A 24667-nucleotide genomic window follows, 5' to 3' on the forward strand; every position below is an offset into this window, starting at 1 on the left:
AGTCCCTCCCTCCCTCCCTACTGCCTTGGCAACCACAAGTGTGTTCCCTCTGTGAGTCTGTATCTGTTTCATAGATAAGTTTATTTATTTTAGATTCCACCTATAAGTGATTATCTCCTTGATTCCGGGCACCTCCTTCGTCCTGGGGCTGCCTCCTGGGGCAGCCATCCTTCTACAAGTCTGCTGGCCTTTGAGGTTCCAGAGCTGCCCAGCCCCAGGGTCTTAGAGCGGCTGGCAGCAAGCTTGCTACGTGGCAATGCCACTGCACACGTAGGGTGAGATGCTTTGGCAAAGGTCATGTTTGCAGGGAAAACACTTGCAACCACAAGCAAACCTGCCCCGCCCTGGATCCCTCCCTGGTGGACCCTGAGCACCGGGGAGCCTCATAAGGCAGTTCCACACCTGCTCGGGACTGCGGAGGGCTTGGCTGGGGCTGAGAGTCTACCTGCCCTGGGAACCGCCTGAGGTAGGAAGAGAGATGGGGCTGGAGCCCTTCCAGGCAGGGAGGAGCCTCGATTTTTCCATCTGTTCAATGGGGATGCTACTTCCAAAAGCCTTCTGCAGAAGGGCCCATCCCTTATCTTGCTGTGGGACCCTGGACAAGTGCCGCCTCGTTGGGCCTTAGTTATCTATCTGAGCAGCAGCCCCCAACCCTGGTCCCGCCTGACTCCTTCTCCCTAAGTCCGCTGAGCTGGGCTGAGTGGGGAGGGGCTGGGGACCATGTGAGACGCCTACACTTAGGACATTTCCTCACCTAGCACAGGATAAGATGAGGGTGGGAAGCACCCCGGATCCTTCCCTGGAGGGTTCGGACAGCTGGGCACAATGCCAGGCTGGATTCCTGGCATCAGGCGACACAGCGCTGGCCTTGGGGCACTGGGTCTAGGCTCCCTCCTTGGGATGGGACACTGCCCTCAGTCTCCCCATCTGGGAGTCCTCCCATCCTCCTCTGGCATGACTTGGGTCCTGCACCTGCTCCTAATTTGCTGTGTGGTCCTAGGCAAGGCCATGTCTTCTCTGGGCCTTGGGACCATGTCCAGACCAGATGCCACCGTGGTTGCTGAAGAAGCAGGCTGGGATGGGGATTCTTCTCAGAGCAGAGATGCAAAAATTGATGTGTAGGGTTGAGGGGTCTGGGCAGGGCTGGGATCGCCACTCACGGTTTGCGACCTCTGGGTTGGGATGGGGTTTAAGCCACCCCGGGTGGGGCCATTCTGGACTAGTTCACTGATGCTTGTCCCCACTCCAGCCCACAGATCCTGGGGGGAAGGGGCCAGGGCCACCATGCCTGGGGCGTGTGGGCTGGGCCTGCTGCTGGCGCTGCTGCTGCCGCCCGTGGTCAGCGCCTCTAGGCCGGGCACTGTGTTCAGACTCAACAAGGAAGTGCTAAGCTACGGTAAGAGATGCGCCATCAGGCTGTCGGACATGTGTGTGTGCGAGAGGGTGAGCTCGGGTGTCCATGCCTGTAGGTGTGTGTACAATCCTAAATGTACATGTGTGTCTATGAACTCAGACCCCATGGGGACCTGGATTTCTCTCCTGCCATTGTGTCCCTGGGCCCCAGAAAGTGCTGCTCAACAAATGTTTATTTAGTGGGTGCATGAGTGGAGGCACAGGCCGTGCCCGTGCGCACGTGGCTGCCATGCCCAAGCGACGTGAGGATGGGTCAGTGTGAGTGGCTCCTTTTGCTTATACGTGTCTGGTATGAGTTTGAAAATCCATGGAGATATGATGTGCCCACCTGCGTGCTTGAGGGTTGGGAGGGCGCCTAACCACTGGCACGTGTGCAAGGCCAGGGCACACGCCTCGGGGTGTGTCGTGCTGTGGCCCTGCATCCTGGGATGTGTGTGTGGGGGGGCTGTGTGCACGTGTGTGCTGGGGCAGGCACACCTAGCACTGCACTCGGGAGCGTCCAGGAGCTGGGCCCTCCCTGCTGGGCTCCCAGGGAGAAGCAGCAGCCCCCTCTGGGCCCTTCTTGGCAAGGCGTCCACCCCGCGTCTCTGTTCCCTCCTTCCAAGTCCCGTCTGACCCCGGAGAGGATCAGACATCCAGATGTCCAAAATGAGGACATCCAGGCCAGGGTGAGACAAAAACTGCCCTGTAACTGCCCCTGGGGAGGCTTTGGGATCCCACCGAGGTTGGTGAGAGGTCAGAGGTGAGAGATCAGAAGCTCTTTATGCCAGGGCCAGACCACACTCAGATAACAACATGAGGAACTCAGGTCAGACAGAGGAGGGGACTTTCAAGGGTTCTGGAACACAAATGGTGTGGAGGCAGGTGGCTCAGGGAAGCAGCAAGGTCCCGCCTGGGGCGCACGACGTTTTCCGGAAGGTTGTATCTGGACAGACGGGCAGACAGTGAAAGCGGGCAGTGATCCGTGTCAGAGTGGCACGAGGGTGACTACCGGCCCGCTGCCCTCCCCGCGCTGTGCGAGCCGCCTTTGTCCCCAGACAGCGCTCCCAGCTGCAGCTGCATGTTTGTTTCAGTGGAAACCACTGCCAAGAGCACACTGCTACACACCTCCTCCATGGCAAGGCTGGAGGCTTTTTCGTAATACTGCATCCTCCTCCTCAGCCCCTCCTGCAAGCCCCAGGGTTCAAGCCCATGTCAGGGGAGCACTGTGGAGAGAGTCCAGAAGCCCGGGTGTGAGTCCAGTTCAGCCACAGTTTAATTAGCACCTCCGTCAGCCCAGCAGCCCAGGTGTGGGAGAAAGTCCAGGGCCTTGAAGGCTGGGTGTCTTGGCCCAGATCCAGCCTCTTCTTGCCTGGGTCCTCAACCTATTGGTAAACTGGGCATAATATTGCACTGACATAGAATTTTGAGGAAAGCTAAAGCACTCAGAACAATGCCTGGCACAAAGGGAGCATGATAGGAGTGCAAGCCATTATAACTACAAACAGCCACGCGAGCTAATATTTATTGTGACCTGAGTGGGTCTTTCCAAGGACCCCATGTGACAGGCACCATTTTTTTTTTGTTTGAGTGCATGATTTGAACAAGGAAAGTTTAATCTATATTGAGAGAGAACTGGAGTAACAGGGAGTTGGCTGGTAAGAGTCAAGAATTCTAAAGAACACAAGTTGTTGTTGTTCAGTCGCTCAGTTGTGTCAGACTCTTGGCAACCCCATGGACTGCAGCACACCAGACTTCCCTGACCTTTACCATCTCCCAGAGCTTGCTCACACTCATGTCCCTTAAGTCAGTGAACAAAAACACAGGAGTGGTAGATATAAGGGAAAACCAGTACCCCTAAGGCTGCGATGAAGATCGAAGAAGAACCATCCTATCATGAGGGCAGAGATTCAGAGATCTTAATGGAGATGGCAGGGCACTGGCTCCCTGTTGTTGCAAGGGTCACAGGGATGTCTCATTGGAGACACACTCTTTAGAAAAGACCCTGATGCTGGGAAAGATTGAAGGCAAAAAGAGAAGGGGGCAGCAGAAGATGAAATGGTTGGATGGCCTCACCAACACAATGGACATGAATCTGAGCAAACTCCGGGAGATAGTGAAGGACAGGGTAGCCTGGCGTGCTGCAGTCCATGGGGTCGCAAAGAGTCAGACACGACTGAGCGATTGAACCACAACAGCAGTCCTCCAGGGACTTGGAAGTAGCAATTCATAGTGTGATGTCAAACCCTGGAACTTGCTAGGTGCCAAGGAAAACTGCTGGCTGCCAATGGAGTTAAGAAACTGTCCTCTGCCGGCGTCTAGTGCGCTTTCACGTGTGTCTTGGGCCAATATAGCTCTTGATGGTGCCCGAGATAAAAGCTGAGCAGCTGGCTCCCTAGATACTCAGTGTTATGGGCTCCCAGTAGGTACCTGGTAGGGCTAAAGAAAATATGGGGAGTGGTGACCTAGGCTGGCAACAGGTCCATGATGTCTGTGGCTCCGGCATACACCACAGTTGCCCAAATCAAGCTCTGGGGAAAGTGCAGGGGGCGGGGAGGTGCCAGATCCTGAGAAAGCTGACAGCTACCGTTCTAAGCATCGTATTGATTTGCAGGGAAACTGAGGCACAGGGCAGCAGCACAGGTAGTGAGTAGCAGAGGTGGATTTGCACCTAGATTTTGAGAGGCTCCTGAGCCCTCAGCCTGTAGGAGAGACTGCTTCCACCCTCTCCCCGCAGGGCTGGGAACTGCTTCTTCTGCTTGGGGCCTTGTAGAAGCTCCCAAGGAGGTGGAGACTGATCAAGGCCTTGCAAAAGGGCAAAGGGTGTTACTGTTTTTGAGGAGAGAGTAGCTACGTGGGATTTGGAAGGGCAAAGAGGAAAGACATGTCTGGAAGGGCCTGGTGGGGTTGTGCCCCCCAGGCGGCCTCCTGTGCGCCTGTGGACAAGCCCGCCCCTTCCAATCTCTGAGTTCTCCTCGCCCACGGTGTGGGCCAGATGGTGGGTGGTGCGGTCTCTCTTGACGGCTCCTGAGGATGGCCTGACCTCACCCTGCTCTGGCCCCTCAGCGGTTGAAGCCGGGAAAGCCCCGCTCCAGAGGGCCCTGCAGGTCACAGTTCCGCTTTTCCTGGACAGGAGTGGAGGGGTCTTCCAGCCCACCAGGTGAGTAGCTCACCTCCAGGTGAGTGCTTCCCCCGCACCCAGATTAGATACTCCTACCTGCCGGGTGAGTGGGCACAAGAAGCTGCAGGAGCTGGGACCAGCCAATGGGGTCTGATGCCTCCCAATTAGTAGATGTCTATGCACAGAGTCTAAAACTCTGGCTCCTAGGTCCCCAGGGCTGACAGGACCTTGGCTACTTCTTCCAAAAGCCTAACATTGAATCTAGACACAAATGTGAGTCTAATATATCCCTTTCCATCAAGCAGAGACGCAAAGGCAGAGGCAGGTGGGAGCACCTCAGACTCAGACACTTTTAGGAACTGGGCTAATTGTCCCCATCCAGTGGGAAACAGACTCACTACAGCCAAGACTCTGGATTTCCAAGAAAATCCATATGTATATGCATGTATGTATACTATGCATGTATAGGAACTCATATATGTTTGTATATATGTATATTCTTATAAAAAGCCATGTACATTTTTTGACTGTTGCTAGCAGCAGTTTTATTACTTCTTCACCGTCATCATCGTCATCAACAACAAACAGGTACTTTCTTCCTTCTGTGTACGTTGCATTGTAAAAATGGGTGCTACACTGTCTATGGTACAAAGTTTATAAATGTGGTATGCTGATACAAAGTTGAAGCCATTAAAAAGAGCTTAATAACACCTTCTTGGAGATAATTAAACCTGATCTGGGGTGTTGAGAGAATTGATGAAGAGATTTATTTATTTAGTTTTGCTTTTTTTCTTCTGATTTTATTTTTACACTTGTTATTATTTTTAATTAATTTTTAAAAATTGGAGTATCGTGGCATCACAATATTGTGCCAGTTTCTGCTGAACAACAAAGTGGATGAGCTCTGTGTGTACATATGTTCCCTCCCTCTTGAACCTCCCTCTCCACTCCCCCATCCTCCCCAATGAAGAGATTTAGAAACAACACACAAACTCAAATATTTAGTAAAGGATTTACTTGGGAAGGAATGAAAGCTAAACGTCTCATGTCATGGGCTGCTGAAGGGTTCTCTCAGGCGCTCCCAGTGGACTTTCCTTCTGCTCCGATCTTTGAATGGTGCCAAGTGTGGCAGGCTCCACCACTCTGCATTGTCACAGGAGAGCCCAGAACCATATCTGTGTCTATAAAAATCTACCAAGTTTTGAATGATGGCAACTCGTTTTAAAACATTTAAAACTTTCAAACGCTGTGCAGGTGAAAATGCAGCTGGTGTGGAAGCCCCCAGTTTGAGACCCTGGGGTAGGGTTGGGCTGATGATGTCGGGCCCAGGAGCATCAGTGTCCCAAGGTCAAGGATCCCTAAATGATTTGCAGTCTGGCCACGCAGAGGCTCAATCATGCGATTGTTGGAAAACAGAGCCAGGAGTCCTTGTTTGTAGATGTGGGAACACATCCAGAATGGCTGTCAAGTGAAAAGAAGCGGCTCTAGGTCAGCTTGTGTCCCAAGGAGAGTCATGGAAAGATGTCACCCAAGTGCTAACAGAGAGTGCTTTGATGTGACTTTTAACATTTGCCTGGAGACGTCCATGGACAGAGGAGCCTGGTGGGCTACAGTCCATGGGTTGCAAAGAGTCGGACACGACTGGGCGACTAACACATTCACTTTAACATTTACACCACTCTGTAGTGCCCCACCTCCCACAAATAACTACTGTGCTGGAGAGAGAGAAAAAAGAAGACTTTTATTCAGGAAAAAAAGAAATCATAGGTTAGCTGGAGAGTGCTGAGCAATCGGAACAAGCAGCTTTGAAAGGAGTTGAGTTTTCCATTGCTAAAGTGCTACAAGCCAAAGCTGCTGACTAGAGGGGGATTTCTGCCTTCTGTGGATCCCAAAGTTTTTTCTTTCCCTACCTTCCCAGCTTTCTAGATCTCCATCAGAAACTAAAGTCCCTCCAAGACCTGGGTAATCATCATCTCACTTAATTCATGCCTAATGCTGGGATGCCCTTTGCCTCTTTTCCCTACTGGCAGGTTGGTTACCCTTTGCTTGCATGCCCCCTATGATGGTGAACTCACTACCTCTTCCTCACCCCATAGTTTTAGTTGTCAGAGGTCCTTTATAAATACCAACAGGGTGCACAGGCTCCGAGCCCCCGCCCCAGAGTTGATGCCATGGTTTGATGGGGACTGCCCTGTCACTTTGACTCCTACCCTGCAGGATTCAGATTCTGAATGTCGATGTGTCCCACCTCCACCTGACATTTGTTGCCGATTTCGGAATACGCTTGTTGGCAGCCACCAATTTTACTTTCAAGATCTTCCGGTGAGTCAGTCTCCTTGTTGGGAGTGGGAGGATTTTCAAGGACTCTCTGAAGGTAAAACGGAGGAAAGGGATTTAGCAAATCCCAAGATCCCAACTCAGACCTTCTAACTCTGTTCAGCACTCTCTCCAGTGCCTAGAGCATTTCTGAGAATCCAGACCCTGCTCAACAGTTATGCAAATGGAGAGAGTCATTTCACTTCTCTGACCCTGTTTCGTCCTTTGTGAAAAACCAAAGCAAAAGAAAACAAAACTTTGCAGCATGCCTATGGAGGTTGAGGGCTTCCCAGGTGGCGCTAGTGGTAAAGAACCCTCATGCCAGTGCAGGTGATATAAGAGACACAGGTCCGATCCCTGGGTTGGGAAGATCCCCTGGAGGAGGAAATGGCAACCCACTCCAGTATCCCTGCCTGGAGAATCCCATGGACAGAGGAGCCTGGTGGGTTAGGGTCGCAAAGAGTCAGACACGACAGAAGCGACTTAGCAAGCAATGGAGGTTTGAGTGGATGGATTCACTGCTATGATTAAAATTATATTACCCCTTTCACGTGCAAGGCACCTGGTGCTCAATAAAATACTAGACTTGTTTCTGTGCATCAGTCACTATATATGCATTTAATTTTCAAACTAGGAGCTGAGTGTTCTTATTTTAACTCCTCTGTCCTGATACTACCATTTATGAGTGCTAGTGGGCCAGCCTTCAAGTAGGATGTTTTCACATGATTGTTTTCTAGAAAATTCAGCATAGCAGCCTTGTGAGATAGGAACCACCAATCTGATGTCCATTTCTACAGAAGAAGAATCTAAGGCTCAGTATGGGGAATGACTGGCCCAGGGTCTCACACAAGAGGGTATGGGGAGCCAGAGCTCACAGCCATCTGATTCAGTGTCTGTGACCCTGAGTGGAGTTTGGGGGTGTGTCCAGCCTGCCCCGGGGGGACCATCTCATGCTGAGTAGGCTCCCTGCCTGTGTTAAAGGGTCAGCAGGTGGAGACCCCTGGGTGGGGGAGGGGGTCTTGCATCTGTCACTGTGGGCTTGCTAGGCAGTGCCACTTGGACTCAGGACTGGTGTCCCCACAGTGACCCGGAGCCCCTGCACCTGCTGCTCCCCATAGCACTGCTGGCTGACACCTCCGTGGAACAGGGCTCCATTGGGACCCCCCTGGTCAGCATCTCCAGCTGCTTTTCCATCTTCGACAAAGCCATCGTGTTTGATGGCCGCAACAGGTGGGTACTGGAGGCTGGGCCGCTGGAACCCAGACATCGCGGCTATGGTGCTGTTTCTTGAACTTCCTACTTCATCCAATCCCGATGATGGATCTGAGAGCTGGCCCTGCCCCTGCCCCGCCCCATCGCCACCAGCATCATACCTATTTTATGGCTGACGACACTGAAGTTCAGAGAAGGGAAGGGACATGCCCAAGGTCACACAGCGAGTGTGTGGCCAGAGCCCGTGGTTCCACCGCTGCTCTGCACCATGTGACAGTGCACACTGGCCATTAACGTCCTGTTTGGAGAGGGACTCGGCTGGCAGCCTCAGTCGGGAACCTCGGAGGGCTGCCCCGCCCTGCGGAGATGAGGAGTCTGAGGCCCAGGGAGGGGCTGGGACCCGCCAAGATCTCCCCATGAGTCAGGTGGCTGCTCCTGTTTTGGAGTCTAAGACTGACAACCACTCCACCTCCAGAGCACCACTGTGTGCTGGGCACGTTCTGGGCCCTTTCTGTGAGTCATCTCACAGTAGTCCTACCAGGTCGGTGGAGGCATTTCCCTCATTTTGCAAGAGAGCAAGTGGAGGCACAGAGTGGTTAAGTGACTTGCCTAGGGCCACACAGCTAGCACACGGGTTCAAACTCGGCAGCCTGATCGACCCCACTGCTACGAATTCCTCTGCTCACTTCGAGGTGGTTGAATATTTTAGCATCTTAAAAGGGAGCAATATTTACCCAAAGACTGGACTTTTTCCTCAGACAAGGCCTGGGTATAAATCTATTCCCATTTGGGCCCCCTGCTCAGCCTGTGTAACTCATGATCCCCCACGGTCCCTCACAGTCCTTGTGGGCAGGGGCTGCTCATGGTTTATTGATGGAAAAACAGGAGCCCAGAGTTTGATGATGCTGAGAACACTGGCGCCTTCCTCCTGCCTCCCCGAGAGGCCACTCAGCAAGGCTGGGCCATGCCTCATGTCAGCGTGTTAGGGAACCAAGAACCGTGACTTCTCATGGATCCCCATTCTGAAACACTGACTCAGCCCCACGGCTCAGTGAGGAAGGGATTGCAGTAGGTTTGCCACAGAGAAATGGGGCCCATGCAGGGAGCAGACTTGGGCCCTGCCAGCCACGGCCCCACCTCACTGGGCTCAGTGGCCCTGAAGCCAGCTGGATGTGGTCAAGTCCAGCCTTCACAACACCCTCTGTCTCCCAACTCCACTTGGCCTCATTCTTGGCCACTTCCAAATCTTGAGACCAGTGGCCCCTTCTTGGTGGCTTGGTGTCTTCCACTGTGGAGTCAGTCGTGCTGGTTCCACGCCTGGCACATGGCAGGGTGTGGCCTGGGCACAGGCTTTTCTCTGGCTTTGCGGAGAAACAGGCCCCTATGGTGCTGACCTGGGCTCAGGGGCCCTTTCTGGTCTCCTCCTCAGCACAGCCCCCGCGATGCTGGCCCCGCTGCAGAGTCACATCAAAGCTGTGCTGAAGAGCAAGGTAAAGGACCTGCCAGAGCCTGCAGGATGGGGGGCGGCAGCGAGTGCAGAGGGGGGTCGCAGGCAGGGATTGTTAGTGCTCCTCCTGAGGGTCCTCCACTTTCCCCAGAAGGGCAGGGAGGAGGCGGGGCTGACGGTCTAATGCCATGACCTGGCGGTTGTGGGGCTGCAGGGGAGGGAGGCTCCTCCACTCAGACCACCCCGGTGCCCTGTGGAGTGGAGTGCTTTCTGGGCCACGTAGCTTCGGAAAAGAGAACACAGTGGGAGTGGATGAGGGCCTGGGCACCGGGGGTGGATGTGATCCTGGTCCCCTCCTTCCCAGCGGGGACCCTGGACAAGTCACCTGGCCCCCCTCTGCCCCTCCTTCCACATCTGTAAGGAGAGAGAACCACTGTCCCTACCCAGACCCTGGCGGGCAGGCTGTGGGGCTGAGTGCATCACAACGTGTGCGGTTTACAGCAGTTTGGGGAGAGTGAGCGTTGCTGTGAAGGCCACCATGTTAGCTCCTGTCATTGTCTGCAGGGGGCCGACTTGGTGAGCAACGGTGTCTCAGGCGCCAGGGCCCTACTCTCCCTCCCTGCCCCTTCCCACCCACCCTACCTCCAGTAGCGGCAGTAATGGAGACAAAGGCAACCCACTGTGTGCCATTTCACACGCTCAAGAGGTAGGCCTCAGGATCCCCATGCTACAGATGAGAACACTGAGGCTGGAAGGCAGAAGCCAGTATAGTCCTCTCCTCTGCTCCAGTAATCAAGCATGGATGTGAGGGCTGGGCCATATAAAAGGCTGAGCACTGAAAAATTAATGCTTTTCAACTGTGGTGTTGGAGAAGACTCTTGAGAGTCCCTTGGACTACAAGGACATCAAACCAGTCAATCCTGAAGGAAATCAGTCCTGAATATTCTTTGGAAGGATTGATGCTGAAGCTGAAGCTTCAATACTTTGGCCACCTGGTGAGAAGAACTGACTCACTGGAAAAGACCCTGATGCTGGAAAAGATTGAGAGCAGGAGGAGAAGGGAATGACAGAGGATGAAATGGTTGGATGGTATCACCGACTTGAGGGATATGAGTTTGAGCAAGCTCCAGGAGTTGGTGATGGACAAGGAAGCCTGGCGTGTTGCAGTCCATAGGGTTGCAAAAGTCGGACACAACTGAGCGACTGAACTGAACTGAACTGAACTGCCTCTTGGCCTCGCCTCACCAAGTCCTCCCTGTATCAGCTATGACCACCCCCGGCCTTGCAGTCTCTTCTCTGCCCCACCTTCTGTCACACTGACCCCAGCTTAACCTACTTCTGGTGGCCTGCTGGGCTGGGAGGACTCCAGTCTCCCTGGCCCGGCTTGCTGACTGCAGCCCGCATCCTCTGCAGGGAGCATCGTCCATCAGCTGGGCCTCTGGGCCGGTATGCAGCAGGCTGCCTGCCTCAGTTTCCTGGGCCTGACCGTGGCCACTCCCACTGGGCCCCACAGCCCTGTTCTTTCCTCAGTGCTCACAGGCCCCAGTGTCCCCTCTGAGTCCCCAGGGCCTAGAGGAGGTGCTGGAAGAGGCCCACTGGCTGGTGGTGGAAGGAAGGGCTCCCAGGCCTTGGTGTCCAAGTTGGGAGAGTCTTCCTCCCAGGGCCTCTAGACCCTCCCAGCCTCACCCCCTCCAGCCCTGAGAGCTGCTGGAGCCTCTGTCTTTCTGCAGCTGTGCCTGAGAATCTCCAACCTGGTGCAAGGCCTCAATGTCCACCTGGGCACTTTAATTGGTAAGACCTGGGAGCCTGGGGAGGGGGCTGGGGCCTCTGAAATCCTCTGGGATCCCCATGACCCTTCAAAGACCCCTCCTTTGCATCAGAGTTGACCTCTGGGAGATCAATCATAGGATGTCTGAACAATTATTGGTGGAATTTGGAAGTCTCCAAATTGTAGAACCAAGTCTTTGAGTATTTCTTTTGTGTGTGTGTATGTGTGTGTGTGTGCACGCACACACGCGTGCGTGCCCTAAGTCACTTCCATGGTGTTCGACTCTTTACAACCCATGGACTGTAGCCCACCAGACTCCATGGAATTATCCAGGCAAGAATACTTGTGTGAGTTGCCATTTCATTCTCTAGAAACAAGCCCCTGACAGGTCTTCAATTTACAATATGGAACTAAAAGCAACAGAAGTAGGTCAGCTTCATCTTTTTAGTGGTATTTATTAGTATTGAAGAACTATTGGTAATTACTCACCCATTCCCAGACTGATCAAAGAATGCATCCTCTGGTGACTCGGGAGGAAATCTGCTCAGCGAGCCCCGGGTAAATTCAGGGCATCCTCTCTCTTTTCACAAGCCCATTTTTAAAGCTGCTCCTGTTTGAAGTGTACCTTCTCGTACCTGAGGACTTTCTTTGCCTGGGACTGTGGAGTTTCTCCTGTGTTGCCATCACTGACTTTGCGAAATCCAGAGCTGTCTGTCATTGGCAGCTGCCCTAGGACATTGGTTGGTTTTGCCTTTGAGTTGGGGGTTGTATCTAACCCCTTTCAGAGCCTGGGACAGGTGTGCAGGGCGATGTACTGGCGTTAAGCCAGGAAGGATGCCGGGCAGGGTCCATGTTTATCTGCAGTGACTTCTTCAGTGAGTGTTTTTATATCAGAGTAGCTCTTTGGCTTTCTTGGGCAAATTTTACCAATCTGACAAGGTTGTGTCATTATCCCCAACTTGTAGATGGAAAATCAGAAGCTCTGAGTTTAAAGTCTCAGCATGGTACCAGCACCCTGCGTGAATCAGCTCACCTAGAGTTTCTCCTCCTCACATGTCCACCTATCATCCTGTCCACACTTCACAGCCCAGCTAGAAGTCTGGGGAACATTTCTTGAGGTCCCCCAACCTTCTCACGACCAACCCCAATATTACCTTAACAGGAGGTACTGAGAAGCCAAGGAAAATGGATGGAATCAAAGGATATGAGTATGAATTCTGGCTCATTTGCTGTGTGACCTTAGGGAAGTCACTCCATCTCTCTGGGCTTAATAATTCCATCTAAAAATAAGGATCAAAATTTCTACTTTTCCAATATGTTGCTATCGTACAAGACAGCACGGGTTAGGTGCCTGGTATGCAATAAACTCAATAAGCCTTAGTCTCTTCCCTCCCTTCAGAGGGACTGTCTTCATCAAGATGCCTTGGACCCGGGTTCATACCAAAGATCAGCTCTTGCCCTTGTCTTTGCTTCCATCTTGCCTTGGTCAGGGGATGTTTGTGCCTGGAATGACCCTTCTCCCTTCTGATTTAGGGCCTTTAGTCTTCTGCTGATTGGGAAAGTAGAAACCCAAACTGTTAGAATGGTGTCTAAGAATCAGCAGGTTGTGAGCAGCTGACTCCTGGGTGTGCATTTTGCAACTTAAATTTGCTTACTCATGGGGCCTTTTCATGCCTCTTTTCTTGGTCTGGGTCTGGCTAAATGAGGTATGCGGGCATGTGTATGCTCAGTCACTTCAGTCATGTCTGACTCTTCGTGACCCCATGGACCATAGCCTGCCAGGTTCCTCTGTCCACGGGATTCTTCAGGCGAGAGTACTGGAGAGCTCCTCTCTCCATTCATCTCACCTTCTCCCTCTTCTCCCCGACCTTGCCCATAAGCCTGTTCTCTATGTCTGTGTCTCCTTAGCTGCTCTGCAAACAGGTTGATCAGTAACATCCTAGATCCCACACACATGTGTTAATATATGATATTCACTTTTCTTTCTGACTTACTTCACTCTGTATAATAGGCTCTAGGTTCATCCACCTCATTAGAACTGACTCAAATGCATTCCTTTTTATGGCTGAGTAGTATTCCATTGTATATATGTACCGCAACTTCTTAATCCATTCATCTGTTGATGGATATACACTAACATATGTAAACAGCCAATGAGAATTTGCTGTATGACTCAGAGAACCCAAACTGGGGCTCTGTAATAACCTAGAGGAGTGGGAATGGGCGGGACTTGGGAGGAAGTTTCGAGGGAGGGAGCCTACATATACCTATGGTTAATTCATGTTGATGTATGACAGCAATCAAACCAATATTGCAAAGCAACCATCATCCAATTAAAAATAAATAAAAATTAAAAAAGAGAATACTAAAGTGGGTAGCCATTCCCTTCTCCAGGGCATCTTCCCAACCCAGGGATCAAAGCTATATCTCTTACGTCTCCTGCGTTTGCAGGTGGGTTCTTTACCAATAGTGCCACCCGGGATGCCCGGCTAAATGAGGCATTGGTGGATAATGCTGAATATGCCCATCTTTTGTTCTGCACCCTGGTTTCCTTCAGGCCTCAGCCCTGTGGGTCCAGAGTCCCAGGTCCGCTACACCATGATTGACACCCCTACCATCACCAATGACTACATTTCCTTGGATATCAACGTAAGTGCCTCCTGCTCCACTCAGAGCTGGGGCCTTGTTACCTCCGGAGTCCTTGGTGTTTTGCAAGATTCCTAAAGCGGCAGGAAAGATGAGGGGAGAGGAGCTGGGATGGCATTCCAGGAGGGAGCGTGGCACGTAGGTGAAGGGCTGAGGCTGACAGCATGCATGACATCTTGGGGGTGGGTGGCATCTCACAGCCCAGGGTCTGCCATGGAGCCGCTTGCCTACTGAGGCCCCGCCTCTGTTCTCCTCCTCACCTGCAACTCAACAGGCTGTTCTCTTCCTGCTGGGCAGACCCATCGTCCTGCCTGTGGATTCCACCCCCTTCGTGCTGCCACAGCACATGGGCACCAAGGGTGCCATGGCCACTGTGGGCCTCTCCCAGGACCTGTTTGACTCTGTCATCATGCTGCTGCAGAAGGCTGGTGCGCTCAACCTGGACATCACAGCGCAGCTGGTGAGAGCTGGTCCTGCCGCCCTAGGCACGCGGGGCAGGAGTGCCCTGTCACCCAGCCTGGGGAGACCCTGCTGAGGCCAAATCCTGGGTGGGTGGGGCAGTTGAAGCTTTGGGGCCACAGGGTGGCTATTGGAAGGGTTAGACAGAGGCGTAGGGTGGGGATTAGACAGAGGGGTTGGGGTGGGGAGACAAGAGGTGGTCTGGCTTGGGGAGTGACTGTTCTAAAACCTGTCATGTGTTGGGAGTTGATTTCAGAATTCGAGTAACAACCCGCTGAACACCTCTGTGCTGGGCCAGCTCATCCCTGAGGTGGGTGATGTTTCTGGTCATTCCAAGGGCTGAGATCTGGGATTGGGGTGGGAGGCTCTCTGGGCTCTGGGGTCTCTGCTGGCTCAGCATCTGCCCTTCCATCTGCACATCCTCTGTCTCGGGGTGGCCCCTCCTCAGGCCAGGCATCGCACCATTTCCTCCTTTCCGTGCAGCGGGCAAGAAGTGCCTACACTGTCTCCTCTGCTTCCTTCCCCTGATCCGTCCAAGTCCAAGCTCAAGGGTTGCCTCCCACGGGAGGACGAGACCCCTTGTCTTGTCCAGGAGCCTCCCTGAGCTCCCACATCCCTGAGCTACCCTCCCTCCTGGCACAGATCACAGGCTGTGACTGTCTTCATGTGGCCACCCATCAACTGGGTGTCCCCAAGGGCAGGAGTCAGGGGTGGACCCACCTCTGTGGTCTGGGCACTTATGGCACAGCCGTGGCTTGATCAGCATCTAAGGAATGATGAGCGAAGAGTCCACCCAGTCTTTGCCCCCATGTGCCCTCCTCCCTCTCGCCCCTCTGCTCTCCAGGTGGCCCGTCAGTTCCCTGAGCCCATGCCCCTGGTGCTCAAGGTGAGGCTGGGTGCTACGCCCATAGTCACGTTCCACACCAACAACGCCACGCTGCGCCTGCAGCCCTTCGTGGAAGTCCTGGCCCCGTCCTCCAACTCGGCTTTCCAGTACCTCTTCTCCCTCAATGTGGTGAGTGAGGTGGGCTGGATGGGGCTGGCCGGGAGGTGGGCGACTCTCAGGGAGGCCTCACTTCCTCCCACATCCTTCTCACTTTTTATCCACACTGGTCTCCTTGCTGTTCCGTCAATGTGCTAAGACGTTCCTGCCTCAGGACCTTTGCACATGCTGTGCACGTCCTGTGCCCTGTGCCTAGGACATACTTCCCCTTACTCTTGGCAAGTCTAGCTTCTCCTCATCATTCAGGTCTCAGCTTAAATGCTGCAGTCTTCCTCCAGGCAGGCTTCTAGATGGTCCCCATCCCTCCACATACCACTGTTCCTTTTGACACCCAGCACTCTCTGAAAGGATCTTGTCTGATTTCTTTGGCTGTTGTTCACCTCCCCAGTGGCCTGTGTTCCACAAACACCTGAATGGATGGGGTGTGGGTGGGAGACTGGGATATCTGGTGGCCAGCTGAGAGCTCCCACATGGTTCTGTGCCCTTTGACCCTGCTCTCCCCATGTGCCCAGGTAGTGAACCTGAGCCTCCAGCTTTCCGTGTCCAACGTGAGGCTTCGGGGGACCACATCTGTGCTGGGGTAAGTGAGGCCTCCTGGACCCAGCAGCCTCAGTATGCTCCTCTGTGCAATGGGCCTGCAATTGCCTGTCACAGTGTCAGTCAGAGGAGCTTGGGATGCAGCTGGTGTGGTAAGCAGGTGAGAGGCACTAGGCCCCATTCCCACCCCTCCCCTCTGGCTTCCCTTTCAGGAATGTCCAGCTCACCGTGGCCTCCTCCAATCTGGGCTTCATTGATGTGAGTATGGGGCTGGGGTCTCCAGAGACCCCCTCACTGGGTGGGGCAGGCCCTGAGCCCGGGGAAGGGGAGTGTGTGCCCGTGTCTCTCAGCTGACTCTCAGGCCAGCAGTTCCTGGGGGCCGGATGCTGACACGACCCTGGGAGCAGCTGGGCTCTGCTTGAAGCCCGGACAGGGGTGACTTGCCCTCGTCCCTCCTGCTGCACCTCTGTCGGTTGATCTGTCTCTGTGTTCACGTGTCTCTCCTGGCCCCTTGCCGGGATGGGCCCGTGGTCCCCATCTCCCTGGCTCAATGGCTGCAGACTGACCAAGTCCAGACACTCATGGGTGAAGTGTTTGAGAAGCCCTTGCTGGACCACCTCAATGGTGAGCTCTGCCCTCTGCCCCGTGTGGCCCCTCTGGCCCCTTCCACCCGCATGCCTGCTCCAGGCTCTATCTTGGCCCCTTCCTACATCCCAGGCTCAGAGGCTAACAGGGTGGCTTTGGGAGTCCTGTGCATACATCTTAGCTTGGCTGTTTAGCAGCTGTGTGATCTTAGCTAAGTTCTGTTTCCTCCCCTAACCTCAGTTTTCCCTTCTATAAAGTGGGTATAGTAATAGCAGTTCCCACTTCCTGAGTATCTGTGGACCTCAGTGTCATGATGCATGTGAAGACCTCAGCGCAGGGCCAGCTTCAGGTGGCACTTTGTTCCCGGCTGACCTTGATTTCTCTTTTCTTTCCTGCAGCTCTCTTGGGCATGGGGATTGCCCTCCCCCACGTGGTCAATCTCCAGTACTTCACCCCCGAGGTTTTTATCCAGGAGGTGAGACCCTTTCAGTGTGACCAGAGGGGCCTCCTTCATCTTTGGAGGGAGGCTGGACTTGGGGAGGTTGGGGGTCACTTCTCTCCCTCCCTTCCTACTAGAGCACACAGTGGGGTCCAGGGTCAGCCAGGCCTAGGAATGCCCCCTGCCCAGACCATGCCATGAATCAGCTGCGATGAGATGGAAAATTCTAAATGTAAGGTGACATTGGAGCAAAGGTTTCACTCACCTTCATCAAATATCACACCAGGTCACACTCGGTGGATTCAGACCAACTGTGATGTGACTCTGTGCCCTGGGATAGGCACAACCCCTCTGGAGTCTGGGGGAAGATGAGAGAGGGAGTCTTTCCAGGGTTGTACACAAACCTCCACGGGCCAGATGGTAGGAGGGGATCCTGACCCTTCTAAAATGATCTAATGTCGGGATCAGACATTGTGGGCCCAGGATGACATCCTACCACTTCTTTCTGTTTCACCTGAGCTACAAAAGGACAATATTCTTCCTAATTCATTCAATAAGATGTGCATGGGACAGAAAACTTAACCAAGGTCCTTCAAGCCCAACATCTGTATCATTCATACTCCCTAAGAGGGACTGGCTAAGGGCTTTCAGGGAGGATGGCCTCCTTGCTTGAGAACTATGGTCTCAAGGCAATTGGCAGTTAATAACTTGCCCCCCAAAAAGTAACCATCTGCACATGTGGGAGCAGGGCTTTTAGTGGGAATTTCCCCAAGACTTCCTTTGTCGGGCAAGGTCAGTGGCTGACTCACCTTGGCACCCCCTAATCCAGCCACTTGGGACTGAAGTCAAAGGTCCCTAGACCAGCACTGCCCAATAGAACTTCCTGCAAGGACAGAGGTCTGCACTGTCCAAGGCAGTGGCCCCTGTCAGCCACTGGGCACAGGTGACTTTTGGGCCCTCAACATATGACCAGTGTAACTGAAAAGGTGAATTCTAAATCTTACTTTATTCTACTTAATGTAAATGTACAGTAGTCTCACCTATCTAGGGGGAGACACATTCCATTGCCCATTGGATGCCTGAAACTGCGGATAGATAGTACTAATGGGTGGGAATCACATGCAGTGTAGATCCACCGGGCAAAGGGATGACTCACATCCAGGACAGGATGAGTAGGATGGCATGGAATTTCATTATGTGACTCAGAATGGCATGGAATCTAAAGCTTATGAATTATTTATTTCTAGAATATTCCATTTGATATGTTTGGACCATAGTTATACTTAGGTAAATGAAACCATGGATAAGAGGGGGTAACTGTAATTAGCCAGGTGTTAATGGTTACCCTATTGGACCATGTACAAGTTACACAAAGACAAGGACTGGTTCTGGTTATTTTTCTGCTGGGTTCCCAACACCTGGCATAGGGCTTGGATCGTAGTAGAGGCTCAATGAAGATTGAAGAAGGAAAGAGAAAGAGGAAGGAAGAAAAAAGAAGGGAGGGAGGGAGGAAGGAAGGAAGGAAGGAAAAGATCAGCAGGCCCGCAGAAGTTTCTGCAGTGCAGTGTAGACAGTAGGGGACATTTTGGGGAGGGGGGGTATGCCTGGTTTTGCTAGAGAGGCTTGGACTTGGAGAAGATACTCAGTGGTCTGAACTCCAGGTCATAAAACAGAGGTGGTCCTGACCACGTATGAAGCCCGAATCCAGCTCAGCTCCACACTGAGCGCTCTGCCTGTGTGATCTGGCTGTATCCATCTATCAGTAGCAGCCTTGCAAAGTGGATGCTTTACCATCCACGAGAATCAGCAGTACACTGAGGCTGGAGAGGCAATGGCTGCGCTCAGGACACACAGCAAGAGCGGCAAAGCCTGAGCTAGAGCCAGGCTGCTGGGCGACCGGGGTCCTACGGACCCCGCGCGGCTTCTCACCCGGCCCATGGCTGTCTCTGTCTTTCAGGGCTACGTCGTGGTATCCAGTGGACTCTTGTACCAGCGCTGACATGGGACCACTGGGAGAGCTGCTCTGGGGACCCTTTGGCCTCAAGCCACTTGGGAAACTGAGTCAAAGCCACACTTTCATCACCACACTTAGTCATTACCAGGAAGTTGGTTGGCCCAGCCGGTCTGCTTCATTCCATGCTGGCCCCTTCCCTCCCAACCCCCTTCCTCCCTTCATCCCCTCCTTATGGGGAGCAGATATCTCCTCCAGGCTGTACAGATCTTGCATTAAACACCTTCTCTTGAGCTGCAACGTCCAGCCAGGCTCGGCAAACTCTTTGCATACTGGAGGCCAGTTTCCTATATGCCGGGCCTGGTCCTGTCTGTTCCTGGAGCCCCCAGAGCTGGCCTGGGAAAGAAAGAGGATGTGGCCATGTCCCTGCTGACCAAGTCTGTTGACAGCATCACCTCCTAGCCCAGGGGAGCCACGTGGATGAGCTGAAGTTACGAATGCCACAGCGGCACTTCAGGCGTGTGCCCTCACCTGGTGGCATTTCTCCTCTCAGAGTCACATCCCATCCTTCTCCTAGAACCTCAGGAGCCCTGAGAGTTCTGCGGGCAGAGCATGCAGTCCCATCTCACAAAGGCAGAGATTAAGGCCCAGCAAGGATGGGAGTGTGCCCAGAGTCTCCGAGCTGGGGGATGGCAGAAGGCAACCCCAGGACTGCCACCTTCCTAGGATTCAGACCTAAGATGCTCAGTCCTCTCTTCCGTCACCAGCATTCCCGCCTGGGGTTGGACCTTGGGTCATGGGCCTCAGGTGACAGACACTCACTGTCTTCTCTAGCAGCTTTTCCATCTCGGTTTATGCGGCTCATAGGCGAGTTTCTGTTTAAAGGAGACAGGATCTGCTTCCTGGGCCTGTGTCAGACACTGTCCATGTCTTATTCCTTTTCGCTGTGAAACCTCTTCAAACCCACCAGGCAGGTCACAGGTGACAGGATGACCTAGGGGAAGCTGAGGGGTGCAAATGCTGGCAGGATGAAGCCATGTGATTTTTCTCTTTCTGATAAGCTAATCTTTTAGCCAGAGATCATATTCCTTTCTTCCCAGATACACTGGATTCAGGTTACGTTTATGTTTCTCTGGGGAGTAAGGTGTCCAAATTTCCACCATCAGTAAGCAAAGCCCTTGGGACAGTGGTACACTAATCTTCCCCCTGTAATGGTTATAAGTTCAACCCTAAAGGCTCTGAGTGACAGGCTGAGGGGCCTGGAACAAGCCCGGAGTGTTAGTGGGACGAGGTGGGGGTGGTCCTGAAAGCTGGAAAGGGCCAGGCTATAAAGTCCCACCTCATGATTTCGCCCAGGACAGCATGGCTTTTATTTCATTTGGTTGTTTGGGGAATTAATTCATGAATCCTACTTTAGCAGGTCTTTACACAGGCTCAGCCCAAGGCTAGGTGGTATGGAATACGGGAGAGACAAAAATTTTGAGACACAGACTCAGCCCATAAATTTAATACCTAGAAAAAGATCAATATGTGAGATCTATTCATTAAGCCATCAGTCCAGTGGTCCAGCTATTATTCCTTTCTTCCTCCTTCTGTTCTTCCTTCCTCCCACCCATCCATCCATCCGTCCATCCATCCATCCATCCATCCATCCATCCATCCATCCTGTCATCCACACATCTACCCGTTTATCCAGTGATGTGGTCTAGATCTTATTTGTACCCATGATGCTCCTGGTTCAATAATATACATTCTTTTAAGATGAGGGGGATGAAACAGCTGAGTCAAGCTCTCTGCCCAGAAGGAAGCCGGGGTCTGTCTGAAGAGAACCGGCCTAGTCCCTGAGAGACCCCATTCAGCCTTTCAGTAAGGAGTCTGCTGGGCCCTGGCTACTGGGGGACACAGATGAGCATGGCAACCTGGGTCCAATCAGAAGGTAGAAACCACATAATATCTAAAACAGGGGACTCTCACTCTGAAGGATAATTAACTATGGTAAAAGAGTAACTGCAAGCTGAAGGAAATGCTATACAGTTCGCTAGGGCTGAGGGAGAGTACCTGGAAGGAAAGACTTGGAAGGGCTCAGATCTTGATGGGGAGGGTGCTGTTCAGCTTACTGGGTAGCAGGGGGGTTCACTACCAGGTCGGAGCTGGCCTGGGGTTGCTGGGCAAACAATGGCAACCAAGACCTAGAGGAATTCCCTGGTGGATCTGTGATTAGGACTCCATGCTCTCACTACCAAGGACCTGGGTTCAATCCCTTGTCGGGGAACTAAGATCCCACAAGCTGTGGCGTGGTCACAAGGAAGACCTCCAGAGCCCCCCCCACCCCCCATACCGGGCAAGCCGCACGGGGGAGGGGAGGGTGTGAGAGGAGCGGTGGCGGTTGTGAGTTGCAGACGTGGCAGCCACACACAAAGCAGCTGCCCGAGGGACTGCGGGCACTGTCACGGGCCAGTGGCCTTCAGAGCGAGTGGACAGCGGGAGGGTGCGGGTTTGGGGAGGGCCCTGGCTTATTTGGAAAGGGCTGCAGAAAGGCTGTCCCCAGGCTGAGCCAGAGGGGTCGAGTCTGGGCGGGTGGCTGAGACGAGCTTTGCTGGATGGTCTCCTCCCCACACGGCTCACCTCGACCCCACCGGAAATCACAGGAAGCCCCTTCCTCTCTCATGCCTCCCCGCCATGCACCCTCTGGTTAGCTTCATGCTAAAGGAGACGTGCTGAAAAAGAATTCAGAATTGAGTCCTGTATACAGACCTGTACTGAAGGGTGTGTTTTCAGGTCTGGCTCCTTCACGAACCTTCTCGAGGCCCACCTTTCAGCTTGACCTTGCACCTTGCACACTTTCCCTCTAGGCCTCGGGCTCTATGCCCTGCCTGGGCCACCTTAACCTGAACTGGTTTACCCTGCCCATCAGCTCACAGGCGGTCTCCCTGGCCATGCGCAAACCCCTCTGCCCTGGTGATGCTGCCCTCCAGTTTCTGATGACTGTGGCTAGTGTCTGCGGCTTCTCTCCCCACCACCCCTCTCTGACCCTTCCAGAGCCCTGCATACAGCAAGTGCATAATAAGCATGTGGTGAGTGAGCTGCTTGTACTGTGTATATGCCGGAGCTCTGGCCCAGGCTTACCCAGCCCTGAGCTTGGGAAGCCGTGTGGAGTCCAGTCCCTGTAGGCCGGGTGGCTGAACTGGGTGTCACCCTTGCTGATCTTCAGGACTGGTCTGATCTTCAGTATCTGCGGGGTGTGTTGTGGGGGGAGGTGGCAGAGGAAGTTTCCCTGGAGGAAGAAGCCGCAGCTGGTCCTGGAAGGATGGCAGGACTTGGACCTTTGGTAGGGACCAGGCAGGACGATGCTAGGGCATGGGGCGGGGAAGGGAGGTCGGCAGGTAGGCAGTGCCCCCTCGGGTATGCCTTAGCATGTCTGGCCTGGCTCTGGAGCTCCTGGCTCTGCCATCACTTGCTGTAACTTGGGCAAGTGGCTTGATCTCTCTGAGCCTCTGTTTCTCAGTCTGTAAAATGGAAAAAATTGCCAGAGTGCCCACCTCATAGGGTAGTCCTCAGGATTAAGTGGACTGGTGCATATCAAACACTCAGCACACTGTCTGGCACAGGTCAGGTGCACAGTAAAGGGGCCCTCTTGTTACTATTACTATCACCATCATAAGAGCTGAGTCGGAGGTGCTTCCAGAGGCTCTAGCCACAGGTTGGCTGAACCAGGCTTCCCCGGGGACACTGAAGCCATGTGATAACCCAGGGCCCCAAGAAAGATTCAGTGTGTCCCTAAAGGAATTTGTTTTTAGGGAGCTTCCCTCCTCTCTGGCCACTTTGACCTTAGAGAAAGAGAGGATGGCATGACTGTTCTTTTCCCTCTGAGCAATGCTATCATTATTTGCGCCCTCACATTATAAAGAGGATAAAAAATGTGGCCTAGGGAGGCTGAGGGTGCTACCCAAGGACACACAACTTGTGAGTGCAGAGGCTGGGACTGAGGCCCAGACCCCCAAACCCATGCAAAGGGGTTTCTTCAGCTTCCCCCATCCCAACCATCCCATGTCTTTCCTGCCTCCGCCTTCTCCCCAATACCCAGGACTGCCCTGGGGGAGGCAGGGAGGGCTGGGTGATCGGAGGCACACCCGGGTGGATTTCCATGCAAGGAGGAGGCGGAGCCTGCTGGTGCCTCTGTCTGTAGGGGGTGGATCTGCAGGGATAAAGTGATGCTGTCTGTGGTTTGGCTCCTCCAGTGCAGGGCCCACATCAGGATGGAGACTGGCTATGCTGACCTGGATCCTTCTCTCCCTCCCTCCAGTCTGGTTTGGCCCCGCGGACTTCAGGCAGGCCTTCACCTCTCTCTGGCCTCAGGAGTCCCCTGTGCACAATGGGCACAGAAGCATCCTTGATCTTCCACACCTGTGAGCTCCCTTTAGGTGGAGGACGAAAACCCCATTTCTCCAGCAGCCCCCTGGGACTCATCACCTTCAAGGCGCCCCCAGCCATGCCCCTCAAGGGTCTCGCCAGGAGCAGAGCAGAGGCTGGGCACCCTGAGGCCCCAGGTCTAACTCCAGCTCTGTGGCCAGCTGATCTTGTGGCCCTGGGGTCAACCTGCCTTCATTGCCCTCCAGATCTGGAGAAAGCCCTCATGCCAGCATTTACCACCTCCTGGCATCTCCTCCAGGAGGGTCTCCCTTGAGGATGCACCACTGGGCAATAGCTCTTTGCCCTCTGTGAGTGTCAGGGGGCCCAGTCGTGATGGTCTAGCCCACATGTCCCAGGCCCTTGCACCCGCCGACTCCTTGCCTGAAACACCTTCCCCTGCCTTGCAGCGCTGGCTGTGCTTGCCCCTCAGGCATCAGCTCCAACACCCTCTCCTCCAGGGCTCTTCTGTTCTGGAATAACCCCCTCTTCTCTCCCTGTCCCATTTCCCAGTTCACTGGCTTCCACCACCCTCGGCTCCCCAGGACTGACCCGGCTCTGTGCTTTCCACTAGCAGATGGCCTGTCCCCCTGGGCTCCAGGAGCGCCCTTAGGATAGGAAACGCAGCTCCTTTGCTTGGTGTGGCATCTCTCGCCCCCGCACAGGCCTGGCACACAGTGGGTCCTAGGTAAACATGAAAGGAATGAGTGCCAGCAGTGTGCCCAGCCCTGTGGGAGGCACTGAGTCTCGGGGAGGGGAAGTGTGAGCCCCGGTGGCTGCTCTGGCGACCGCATCTCCTCCCCAGTGCCCGCCCTGGGGCAGCCATCCATGTCCTCTGTGCTATTTATGTTGGAACAGGCTGAATTGTCACGTGAGCTTTGGGGCTCCAGTTCTCTGGGCCTCTAGAGAATTATCTGGGCCTTATTAAACCCTTAATTATCCAAGCAGCTAATCAGGCTCCCAAATATAAGGGCTTCCTCATCCCAGGGTGGGGAGGCAGGGGCCAGTCATCAGCAGGACATCCCCAGGCTCGGCAAGGTAAGGACAGGCTCCACCTGTCGGCCTCTCCCAAGACAGTGTCTTTTTCAGCCCTGTCATTTTACAGTTGAAAACATTGAGGCTCAGAGAGGGCGAGATACTTGCCTGAGGTCACACAGTAACTGGGTGGCAGGACCAGGGCTTGGATCTATGTCCTGACTCCCACCCAGTGCTCTGAACCTGACAGGAAGCCACGAGACATTCACAAACCTCAGATGCTGTAGGATCTGGGCAAGATCAAGGAGACAGCAGATCTGGGGTGCCTCCTTGGGTTCCATCTGAGGCCAATGGGAGACAAGGGAGGCTCTGCTTTGCAGGAGCTCACAGCTGAGCAGAGGCAGCAGCG

General features: G+C 53.7%; 1 protein-coding gene across 1 annotated transcript; it reads left to right on the plus strand.

The window, feature by feature from the left end:
- Positions 1-1284: 1284 nt before the first annotated feature.
- Positions 1285-18924, plus strand: BPIFB2 (BPI fold containing family B member 2). The gene is made up of 15 exons (XM_052651204.1): positions 1285-1396; positions 4459-4552; positions 6731-6835; positions 7913-8059; positions 9471-9531; positions 11219-11279; positions 13814-13905; positions 14177-14362; positions 14618-14671; positions 15206-15376; positions 15877-15944; positions 16114-16159; positions 16462-16525; positions 16885-16961; positions 18883-18924. The coding sequence occupies exons 1-15, from the start codon at positions 1285-1287 to the stop codon at positions 18922-18924; spliced, it is 1380 nt and encodes a 459-aa protein (XP_052507164.1).
- The last annotated feature ends 5743 nt before the right edge of the window (positions 18925-24667 follow it).

This window comes from Budorcas taxicolor, chromosome 13 (assembly GCF_023091745.1).
Source record: "Budorcas taxicolor isolate Tak-1 chromosome 13, Takin1.1, whole genome shotgun sequence".
NCBI lineage: Eukaryota > Metazoa > Chordata > Mammalia > Artiodactyla > Bovidae > Budorcas > Budorcas taxicolor.